General features: G+C 26.7%; 1 protein-coding gene across 1 annotated transcript; it reads left to right on the top strand.

The window, feature by feature from the left end:
- The first annotated feature begins 2,568 nt into the window (after positions 1–2,568).
- Positions 2,569–12,163, top strand: LOC108687142 (rhodopsin-like). The gene is made up of 6 exons (XM_018192768.1): positions 2,569–2,748; positions 7,986–8,080; positions 9,020–9,130; positions 11,143–11,402; positions 11,480–11,595; positions 11,981–12,163. The coding sequence occupies exons 1-6, from the start codon at positions 2,569–2,571 to the stop codon at positions 12,161–12,163; spliced, it is 945 nt and encodes a 314-aa protein (XP_018048257.1).
- Positions 12,164–13,184: the final 1,021 nt, after the last annotated feature.

Here is a 13,184-nt window from a genome sequence, read left to right on the forward strand (position 1 = left end):
ATATTATTTCATCTTTTTTTTCTTAATATCTTAGCCGATATTTCTTATATTAAAGAATTCTTTAAAGATTTTAAATATATTACTTAAATGTTACACTTTAAAAAATATATCCTTTCTTTATTATAATAATAACATTTAAAAAATGCCTAATTTAATTTAAATAATACATTATTTTACTTAATTCTTTAATCAATTGCGGAATATTTTCAAAGGAATGATTATTACACAAGTTCTTTGTTGATAACATGAATCATTTTCGTAGCTGCCTTTTTAATCTTCAACGTAGACTGAAATATAGTTATGTACGAATTGGCTTAGTGTTTCGATAAAAGGTACGATTGTTATACGTAACTAACACGTTGCGAGATTTCGTTTAAAAAACTGACAACAGCATAAAACACGAATTTGTGCGAGATTTTCTTTCATGTGTGACTGATGCAATTTAATCCAGGAATTCGCAAAAATTGTAACAACCTTTATCATCGTGATATACGATTAACGAATATAATCTCTTTACAACAATGGTTGAGCTATTACAACGAATAACGAACGACATTTTTTCTTCCAGATCGCCACTCGTTTAAACAATTTTTTTTTATTGAAAACAATTATTCATTAACGAGAATTTAATTAAGCATCTAAATTTTATTGAAATTTTTGTTATTAAAAAATCTTTCAAAATTGAATCGTTTGAAGTGAGAAATGATTTTAACCGAACCCGAATTTCTTTGTTTTTTATTTCTTATTTGTTGAATTAAAAGATTATTAGGCATCATTGATATTAATTCTGTATATTACATACATAAACCTTTTAACTGTTCTTTAAGACTTTTAATTTTTTACAAGAAAGGGAGAGGAATGAAAAATGTATCTTATGACATGTTGATGAATGCTAAATAAATTTACACACGCAGAGAATCAAAGAACGTCGCGTTCTTCCGCAGAAAATAACTATCATTTTGCAAGATGGCGTGTCTTGTAACTCGAGCAAAATAGGTAGAATTTCATCTGCATGAAGACGCGCAATTGTCTGCACAATGACTACGATACTATAATGGTGATGATATCAAATTAAATTGTATATGTAAACGGAATGCAAACGGAAAAATATATTCTGCAGATAATGTAGACTTTGAATCTTTGATCAAAATCAAAATTCTTTCCAACCGATTGACATATGTAAAAGATTACAGGCTTTACTAATGTTAGATTTTAAATTCAATTTTAATCTTTGTTTTTTTATATATCTAATGCCCGTTCTACAAGTTTCCAATTCTAATGCCCGTTTCTACAGTTTAATTTTAATCTTGATCCAATTAATTAAAATTGCAGATACATCTATAATTAGCTAATTTCGCTTAGTAATTTGTAAATTTTGTGAAAATATTAGTTAAATTAATTAAAGTAATGTTAACATAAATGATCTAATTACTCTGATGGTAATTAAATTTTCGTTTCTCCATCAATTAAAATTAAAAGGCGATGAGATACGAATTAAAACTTTTAAACTGTTAAATTTAAAATTGTTAAAGTTCAAAAATTGGCTTTGAGGATTGTGAACATTGATAAAATCGCATCAAAATAAATCCTATTAATTATCAAAAAAAAAACAGCCTATTAGAACATATAGTAAGCATGACGATTCCAATATGATTGGTACTCCATACACTGATTCAATATATGGAATTTCATATACTGAATTTCATATCTGTATGATATTTGGTCGGGGAGAAATTTAGAAATTAGAAATTGTAATTTAGAAATTACAAACATACGAAAAATGTCACTGCATTGTTTGAAGGATGTAGTGTAATTTTTACATGACAATCCCGAGATCAGATATCTTGTACTAGAATACATAAAATTTATTCGCTTTCTTTTAATGATTCCTACATCAACTTGTTCGAATGAAAGATTTTCTTATATAAGATATCATTGAAAAAGTCATCTTCGATTGATAATGAAACAAAAACGTTTAAATCATATTGCAACATTGTATATTTGTATATTTTATCGAGAAAGGTCGATAAGTTAAATATGGAGGATATCTTTAATAATTTTATTTAAAAAAATAAAATTAGAGCTACTTTTGTACATAGTATGTAGAGAAGATATGTATAAGGAAATATATTTTATTTATTATCTTCTTCCCTCTCCTCCCTCCTCTCTTCTCCCTCAATCTATCTAACTCCATACATTGAAAAATTTTACTTCGCCGCCCCTGATAATAGAAGGATTCGATTGATCTATGCGCATGATCCTACTTTTTCACGTTGGGAGTTGGTTTCCGCCGGATTAGTGACTAGGAGGGGTGCGTGGCGGGAGCGGCTTAGAACGAGCTTTATATAAGGGTTGACTTTGAAACTCTGGTTTTAATTAATGCGACTGCGACGGACACGCCACGTTCATCGCTCGTCTTCTCTGAGTTTTTTTCACTTATCCGACAATGCAAACGCATTGATACTGTTTTCTCATCAAATCATCGAGCTTCGTTCTTCTTCCTGCTGTGGAGTGAGGTTTCCGTTCGCCAAAGATTGACACCGAAAGTCCTATACAATGATAAGAAATATGTCGTTGAACTTGAGTGTCGAGGAACAACTATCAGTCGATATCTATATTTTTGCAGCGATCGCCTTAGGTTTTATCGGTTTTTTTGGTTTTTTCTTAAATCTTTTAGTCATAATAACAGTCCTCAAGAACGCCAATGTATTATGGACGCCCAACAACGTGGTCCTTATCAACATGGTCGTGAGTATCTTTTATTTATATAACGAGTGATTGAATAATTTTATTAACTTTCTCAAAATATAGTTTATACAAATAATTTAAATAATCTACATATTACAGTTTAAGTAATATCGTTTAAGTAATATAAATAATACATAAAATAATATATTAAATAATACATAAGTATTTAATAAGCTGTTTAATAATTAAATTTGATTTTTCTGAATAGTGATTAAAATGGAAATTAATTATCTCTATCGAAAAGATTGATGTTACAACTTTATAAAAAAATGCGTGAACAAAAGGTAGCTTCATAGATTTATACAACTTCTGCGTTATGACTAAAAAATTGTGAAATTTTCTTATAACAAAAGTAAAACTTAGAGAAAGTTTGAATCTACCGAATGATCTTTACAAATATCAAAGTGCGACTTTAATGATATTTATTTTTGACAATTTCTTACGTTTAATTCCATAATTTTTCTATATTATATTCGTAATCGTATCTTAAAAAAGAATAGTCAAAATCGTTAATAGCGATATGTTTGGTAATGTTTTTGTCAAATTTACATTTAACTTTCTTTAAGAAATGTAATATTCATTGAGTCAATTTTAAAACATGTAATTTAAAACACACATAAATATATTTTTACATCAAATTTATATTTATTGAACTGAAGTAAATAAACAATTAGTTGAAGCTTTATTAACTTGAACTGCGAAACCTCTCGGGCTTAATAAGAAAATTTTATAAAAGTTTTAGAACCTTGATTTTTAATAAAAAAAAAAAATCTGTAATAAAGAACAAAAAATGTTTTTGTTCCTACGTTTTCCAGGTCAGGAACCTTTCCTATGGAACTTTTCCTGGAAAAAAATACGCTCCATAGTATATAAGAGAGTTTACAATGACATCCGTTCTGTAATTAAAATCACTGCTCTATTTTCACATACGGCAATGTGTTGCGAAAATACGTATTGCCTCATGGCAATGCAAAAATGGTAACAGATGTTTAATTCTTGGCATTATAAGCAATATGAAAATGGATAGATTTTTTCGACATTTACATTCGTAAATTAGTAAAGTTAAAATTAGTAAAGTAGTAAACACCAATTTAATTTGTAATGTAATCTAGTTTGATATATACTGCAAATACAGAGAGAAATTTGATTGTTCATTCTATAATAAAAATTACAATATAACATTATGGAGCATGATAATATAATACATCATGGCAATAACTCGACTCAACTAACTAAACAGATATTAAATTAGTCAATTTTCACTTTTCGTATTAGAAATAGAAGAATATTATATTTTAATTTTATAGTTACAGTACAGGTTATTCTAAATCTATAAGCTATCTTTCATTCATGTATTTTTTATAAAGTTGCGACGTCGATTTTTTCTAAGAAAATACAGGAGATATCTCTTCTTATTTATCTCTTTCTCGCTCTCTTTGCCTTTTAATTTTAAAATCAAGCTAGAAATATAAATTCTTAAGTATGAGATTTGAAATTATTTTTTATATAACAATTTTATTCCAGTAATGAAATTTTCAAATACTTAATTATTTTAAAGTTATATTTGGGTAATTTATTGAAGTTAGTAAAATTTATATATTATAGAATTTTATTATTATTTATTATATAATTTTATATAATTATTTATAATATTCCATGAAGATTGTAAAAAATCATACAAAAATATAAAGATTAGGAGTTTGATAAATATGATTCAGCACAATAGAATATTTAGTAAAGCTATCAAAGCAGTATTATATTAAAAATAAATAATAAAAGTATCAATATTAATTCTTTATAAACAGAGATATCTAAGATAAAATAAATAACCTTGCTGTGGGAAAATTAAAATAAATGGAATAGTGGAATTAAAATAAATCTACATTGATTAAGCAAAATATAATACGGATTAATAACGTTGCGTTTTGGAATAATATTATCAGTAAATAATTATCACAGTACAATACGAATATTTAAATAATGTTTTTAAAACAAGTTTTTACATTCATGTTTTATATACACTGTATAATTATGATATATAAATATTTAGATAGGTAAGTAATTTATATTATAAGTAAATACATATTATTTTTTTGAAAAAGAAGATTTAAAAATATTGTTAATATTTAAGATTAAAAAAACTATAAAAATCTTTTCGAAAATACTATTAGGGAAAATACTACTATTATTAACTTCGATATACGCCGCACCTATCAAAAACTTAATTTATTAAATATTTTTTACTATATTTAAAGTAACGAACTATATCAGTAAAAACTTTGTATTGTCTACTACTAAAAAAAATATTAGAAATCCGAAATATTTATTTTTTATATTAAAAAATAAACTTTTTGAAACTCTTGTATTTTTGCCGTATATCTCATAAGGGATGGAATTTACGGCTACTCATAAGAGGAGGGCGAGAGGGGGTATGTACGGCCATGAAAAATTTACCAATAATGCATGTAAGACAAAATGATAAAATGACATAATAACTTATAAAATGTGTTTATGAAGTTTTATTAAAGAATAAGAAAATGAAATAATAAATAATATTTATACTTCCTACATATATTACAAGTGTTATGACATGAGGTACATATTTTATATAATGCATTTAGTGCACTAATTCAATCTGCGCACTTTGTATGCTTTGGGCATAAATCCCTCCCTCTAAAAAATGCCATATAGCCGAAACAGATGAGATATACAAGACAAACTAAACAAAGAATATGAAAGCAAAGCAGTTGTGCCATATAACATGCTTCACTATTTCACGTATGTATCATGAAATAACCATTCTTTTTACACAGTAATCATTTTATGTAGATTATAATTTATGATGATGTTATTTATTACAGTGACAAATATCGATTCAACTCACAATAATTTCCTTATGAACGTAATATGTAAGAAGTTGAAATCATAACACAATACTAATATAACATTAATATTACATAATAATAAAGGCATGATAACAGAGTAGTTGCAGAAAAATTATCCCTCTCCCCCCCCCCCCAATCCTTTTATTTTTTCTGACTTCTGCGGTGTAAATTCCAGCGCGGCCGGAGTTTATTATAAGCCTTGCTTATTATTTTAATTCTAAGGTCGGTATTCGTAGTTTCTTATTTTGAAATTTTCTTAGACAGTATATTAAAACACTAATAAAATCTTATGATTGACTTATAACATCTACTTAAGATTATACTTAAGATAATCTTAAATATAAGAGCAGTCCCTGTGAAGCTAGCTTTAAATAATTTTTTTTAATTCAAGTTTACTATAAGTTTAATATATTTTCACAATATAATTATTTATATTTTATTAAATCTAAAATTATTAATTTATTACTTGCAAAAACTGTTAACAAATTTTGTATATAAAATATAATTATATTATAAAATTGCAAATATATCGAACGAAGGGTACTTTTATATATTACGTCTTTTCCATCCGATTGGTTTTTGAAAGAATGTTAAATTTCCTGTCTAATTAGCTCTATTACGCAATTTTCTGCTGAAATAATCGCAAATAATTAATACGAGACTTTTTACTTAAGCGAATATTTTAAAGAACATGTTTCGAAATGTCAAGTCGCTCCTAGTTAGGAAATAAGGATAAAACAGTTAGGTATATGTGACAGTCGGCTATGTTTCATCACATAGCTAAGAATTTTTTTAATGATATCACATGGCGAATTGATAATGAGGATAAAATGATGCTTTATTAATGATATGAATATGAGAAAAATGCTTATTGAGAACTGTAACAGATTCTGAATATCAAACGCCGTATGCTTATCTTGTAATTTATGAATTTTACTCAAAATTTTCAATTATAGAATATAAATCTGTTTTAATCCTATAATTATAATAATGTTGTTAAATTATTTTCTAGTAATAAATAACGATCTTATTAAAAAATTGTTTAAAAATATAACTTAAAAAGTCGTAAAATTATGAAAAGATATTAATCTAACATAGAAACATGTTTTTTATTTTAGAAAAGGAATACGGAACATTTCTTTAAAAAATTGAGATTACTTTGTTTATTATTATCTTTAAATCTAATTTTAATTTGCAAGAATAATTGAAATAGAACAATAAAGAGCCTACGGTAATTAGTGCACATAAAAAATGTATACACACTTTAATATCATAATAATATAAACAATTAACTGCCTATATCATTGTGACTATGACGTTAAAGTGTGCAATTTTTATACTTTTGTTGTACTAATTACTGCGACAATTCTTTACAATAATAATGGTTATTTCAGTTATTCTTATATATTATATCTTGTAAAAACAATAAGAGTTTTTAATATTATACATTTTGATACTCTGATAATTTGTTTTTCTAATTTTAATTATCCTTTATTTGAAGATATTTAATGAAATTCGTGTTGTTTTCGTATTTGTTTTGAACTTTCTATAGAACAATTCTCTAGTGGTATACTCCAGTGGTTACTCTTCGAGCAATGTGAAATAAAAGCTTTACACCGCTTGATAAGACGCAATGGGAGCTAACTTCTGATAACTTTGAAAAATAGTTTCTTGATATTATAGTGAAATCTTGTTTATATACAAGATATATTTCTGCACACCGACCAATATAATTAGATATTATGACTACATTCTAAAACTTTAGTCTAAATAAAAGAGTTAATTTATGGATCGGTTCTTATTTCAAAATCTGTCTTAAGACATTACATCTGACTTTTTCTTCTTCTTTTTGATAATAAATACAGGTTTGTGATATCTGAAAACACGATAGTCTTTCGGTGCTAAGTTATATTTATATAATTTTAAAATATTACTTAAGTTAAGACAGTTTCGAAATATATATAAGAATCGATTATGAGTCGCCTATGAATTAACTCTTTTATTCAAAGTATATTTGGAACATAGCCTAAGAATTCAATATGTGTGTTGTTTGAAATATATTATATAAATAATATGTATTTATATGACATGAAAATAGTGTAACGTATTCAACTTACCTCAGGAGATATCGGCTCTAAGTGCATAATTATACTTTATGTTATTTGATTAATATATATATAATCAAATAATATATTATATAATATATAATATATAATATAATGTTTTCATGTTACATATTATTTATATAATATATTATCAAACAACATACATATTGAATTCTTAGGCTACGTTCCAAAATATAATAAAAAAAAATAAAATATATTGTAATGCTTGCTATGTTTACTATGACAGATTGGAGATTTCTTAGTTGCTGCACTGGGAAACCCATTCACAATGACATCGGCCATTGCAGGTGAATGGTTTTGGAGTCACGAAATGTGTCTATGGTATACACCTTATTATTATTTAATCATTATTACATAAAAAAAAATATAATTTTATCTTGATAATTAAATCTACTAGCGATTCGTTTAACGCTACAAATGTTTTGTTGATTAATCAAAAGAAAGGATTTTATGAATTGATCAATCAAAGAATGCTTCGAAGTACTTGCAGCGTTAAGTGGATCTACAGATAAAGAGAGTCTCGAAAGTTTGCGCATAAACATTCCAAATAGCACAAAGATGTCCTATGGCTGTTTTAAGAACCGTTAACTGAGCGGAATATTGTAAGGACTACCTAATTATAGTCCAGAAACTTGTCTTAGATGTTCTGTGGACTATTAAGTGAGCTTCATTATATCTTATATCCACCGAACATTTTTAATACTAAATCTTAAAAATGTCCCTATATTTTGAGACAATTATTTTGCAAGATTGAAATAATTTACAAAATATTTTAAGCTTATTATATTATATTCTTGAAACATAACTTTTTTTGTTATATCTCAATATAACAATACAATACAATACAAACAACAATAAAAATAAGTTTATTAACACATAATATTTCAGTACCATTTAAATATATCGGAAAATAAAATGAATAGTATTATATATACCTATCGCAAGTCAAACTAATTGATCAACATTAAATAGAAATGAAGTAAAAAATAAAGAAAATTTATGAAATTATATATTAATCAACGTTCTGAGTGATAAAATTGATAAAATTGAAAAAATTCACAAAAAATAGAGATAATTAGTTTGGCTTCTGAAAAGCTCATAAAAGCAGTAACAGAGTTTAATAACATGCATCTTGAGTCATTATAAAAGTTATAAAGAACGTAAACACGTAGAGATCTCAAGATAAATTTACAAATAATCTGCTTTGTAATGTGCTTCACTCTTTTAATTACAAAAATCAAATCAATTTTCTAACTTTAGGTACGCATGGTTTATGACTACAATGGGATTTGCCAGTATCGGTAATCTGACAGTGATGGCAATGGAGAGATTCCTATTAGTCACATGCCCGATGAAGACACTATCAATAAGGTAAAAAGATTGTCGATTTCTCTTCCATGCATACTTTTCAGAGAACAAAACTATATGTATAAAAATTATATGTGGGCAAACACACACACACACACACACACACACACACACACACACACATAAATGTAATTTCTCGGTCGTATTCACTTACTTTATACACTGTAAAAAATAAAATATTAATTTAATTTACAATCGTATAGCGGATTTTCTGAGCATGCAAAAATGTTGAAATTAACATTTTTGTGTTAATTTAACATTTTTGCATGTCTCAGAAAGTCCACTATACAACTCTAAGTTAAAATTAACATTTTATTTTTTATGGTGTATATATGCATATTTGTCTTACTTATCTGATCAATTTATCTTTAACATGTTCTGAAAAACTAATGCTGTAAATTTATGATTAACATAAGAAACATCTTTAGTAAAAAAAAGCACTTTTGTTCATTAAGTTTTACTTCCGAAAAATAATTTTTTTTCTTTTCACGATGATACGTAACGATCATAATACAAAAACTGCCAACAGAGAGAAATGATTAACTTGTGCATTCCTCGACTTTCTATCGCACACTTTCATCGGAACATTCTCCGGGAAGTGATGTTGCTCATCACATCTACAAAGTGATCATTAACACCTTTAAAATGTAATTTGCATGAGTTTGCAATGGATTTTAATTGTATCACACTCTCCCCTTGTATCACACTATCCCATTTCTCCCATGTACATGTACGGAAGATGGAAGTAATGAAACATGTTTAAATGATAAAAGAATGTTAGGATTAAGTAGTATTACATTGTGAAACCCGTTGCTTTATTTTCTTCACAAAATCTAATTTTCTTCATAATAAAGTGACTTGCATATAATGTTAAGCAATATTAAGCCTAAATCACTTCAATACATCAACCGATATTACAGTATTACATCTTTCATTATTTATTACAGAGCAAGGACATCAAGTTTTGATATAATATCATGATATTGTTTTCACGTCATTTATTTCTCAGACCTTCGCAATTAACGTTGGCTTAAAAATGATCCTCTTGTTCCTCGATGGAATCCTTTTTTACGCACGAGAAAGTAATAGTATAAGCGAGCAAAAGCGCGGACTTTCAATTCGTTTTAATAGTAAATTCGTGATTTTACTAATGAGTTAACATTTCACTAATGAGGTAGAATTTCGTACTACAAAATAATTAACATTCGATGGTAATCACTATTTATAAAGTAGTAATTATCGGTATGTATTCATGCTTCAATTAAAAAGTATGATGAATTCAAAATTCATTATAAGAAAAAAACAAATAATTAAGAAAAATATTCATTATATAATCAATTTAAAATATGATATTAAATTGACAATAAAATTTTAAATAAAGAAATCAAAATTGAAAAATTAAGGTATGAGTTTTTTAATCGTGTGTATAATTTTAATTAAACTTTAATAGTTTAGTTTTAGTTTTAATTTTGACTATGATTCACCGAAGTATTTACTATAAAAATTAAAATATTGTCAAAAAATTATATCAAAAACTTTTGTTACAGAAGAAAAAAGACGATGAATATATTCTAAATTTACAAATTCTTTTTTTAATATTATTTAACAAAGAGTTATTAATTTAAATTAAAATTGGATATTATTCGAAGAAGATCCAAGATTTTTTTCTTCATTATTCAAGTGTAAAATATAATTTTTGTAGTACCTTATTATCAAAACTTAATATTAATTTATATCTTACAATTATGTGCATCATTACATTGTTATAAATTTCTTCTAGTACGTTAATACTTTATACATTAACACTTTCCGCTTTCGTAGAAAAAAAATTACATCTAGAAAAAATCATAAAAACGGAAAAACTTAATTTTTCTCTATTCACAATGTTTCCACTTTTCACTTGTTTTATTTACTTCCTTTATAATATTAAATTAGTGATATAATTTTGAAAAATAGTTAATATTTCTCGTAAATATTGTCTTAAATAAAATACCTTAAGAAATTAATTGTTACAGGCACGCTTACATATTGGCGATTTTGGTTTGGATGTATGCGCTCTCCTTATCGTTACCGCCATTTTTCAATTGGGGAATTTATGGTCCGGAAGCAGGTAACATATCCTGCAGCGTATCTTGGGAGATACACGATCCTTATACGCACAACGACACTTACATTGGATTTTTATTTATTGTTGGATTCTTCCTTCCTATCACAATAATTATCAGCAGCTATTACGGCATAATAAAGACTTTAAGGAAAATAAGAAAAAGAGTAGGTGAGTAATACTTCTAATAGAATTTATTCTTGTTGACATTATTATTGTTCTTGACATTATTATTTGTCTTGTTCCAGGTGCGAAAAATAGACGAGAAAAGAAAGTCACTAAGATGGTATACTTAATGATTCTTGCTTTTCTAATTGCTTGGTCACCATATGCTGTTCTTGCACTCGCAACTCAATATTTTTACGTAAGTATTCTCACGAGACATCCAATGTTCTAAAGATTTTAAAGCAGCTGTTATAAAATTAGTTTTGAATTAATTATCAATTAATTATTCTAAATTATAATTATTCTAAATTATAATTATGTCGAAATCGATAATCACGTGACAAATAAATAACAAGAGACAGTATTACAATATACACACTCAAGCAATAAAAAGTTTGTATTCAAGTAACGAGGTCAATTTCCTCGTGATTGATTATCCATATCAGAATCTAATGACTGACAGACTGATAGCCTCTCAATAACTCGATAAATTTCATGTCTCTCTATTTACAACAAGCTGTGAAGAATTATATGTAATTATATGTACGGCTTGTGAAAGGTGATTCACACGTGTATGATTGCAGGTACAAACTTCTCATATCTTAGCGGTGCTGCCAGCACTCCTCGCGAAATCCTCTATTTGCTACAATCCAATTATATACGCGAGTATGACTGCCCAGTTCCCTACTTGGAAGAAAATGTTTTCCATCAATAGGAATAACACTAAAAGTAAGCAACGGCATGGAAGCGAACTTCAAATAAAATAGAAATGAAGTACATTTAGAATGAGTACACTTCGACCAAGTTTAACGAAAAGACATAATAAATACATTACTACGTGCGGCCTAACAATTCCTAAAAATAAAGTAAAAAAGGAAAAAAGACAATACATGAAGAAAAACATATTCCTAAAGAACCAACAGCGTACGTTATTTCATTGTTTATTTTCAACTATTGAAGAACAGTAGCTCGGTAAAAATCAATTTCTTTTATATAAATATACTTTCTTCTCTTTGCTCTTTTTTATTTCAATTAACCTGGCGTGAGTTAGGTCGGGTATGTATGTATGTCACACACATTGATATCTTTAACGTTTAAAATTGTTACTACTTTGATTAAAATTTTAATAAATATAATTTTCTTATGATTCCGAATATTTTATTTGTAATTTTTATTTTAGTGATCCGTTGTGTCTTATGAAATATTTTTAGATTTAGATACTTTTAGGTACTTTACCATCTAGCTCACGCCAGGTTAAACATCATTTGTAATGGGAGACGTTTGTAATAGGAGATTTTCTTAGACGCCACATTTTGTGTTTTGAGATGTACCAATTAAATTCGACGAAGTGCCTGACAGCATGCAAATTATTATTATTTAACGCGATATAGATCGCGATTATAATTTATTTGTTACGTTTGTAAATATATATGTATGTTCTTTAGTCATTTAATTGTTTAAATTAACAATTCCGACATAGATTAAGTCTTATCCGCGAAGAAATTCTAGTGTAATGTGTAAAGAATAAAAAAATCATTGTACTTTGTCTCTCGATCCTTTAAGGAAAAGATCAATTGTAAATAAATATGTATATATTCAATGTATGAAACACGAAACGTTTCAATAGATTTCATTTCCAGAGCGAATCGAGCGGTTTAGTTTACATTTAATAAGGAAAACCAAAATCTGTGTAAAATAAAATCATAAAGAATAGAAATAAACAGTATATTTAGCATATTAATTGTGTATTGAGAAAAATCTTAACCCTTATTATACAAGGATCAGTAT

This window comes from Atta colombica, unplaced genomic scaffold, assembly GCF_001594045.1.
Source record: "Atta colombica isolate Treedump-2 unplaced genomic scaffold, Acol1.0 scaffold102, whole genome shotgun sequence".
NCBI lineage: Eukaryota > Metazoa > Arthropoda > Insecta > Hymenoptera > Formicidae > Atta > Atta colombica.

Bases quoted from the DNA above. Each gene is read 5' to 3' on its own strand.
- LOC108687142 (XM_018192768.1), top strand. From the start codon at position 2,569: ATGTCGTTGAACTTGAGTGTCGAGGAACAACTATCAGTCGATATCTAT. The intron at 8,081-9,019 runs GTATACACCTTA...TTCTAACTTTAG, and splicing joins AGTCACGAAATGTGTCTATG to GTACGCATGGTTTATGACTA. The intron at 11,596-11,980 runs GTAAGTATTCTC...GTATGATTGCAG, and splicing joins TCGCAACTCAATATTTTTAC to GTACAAACTTCTCATATCTT.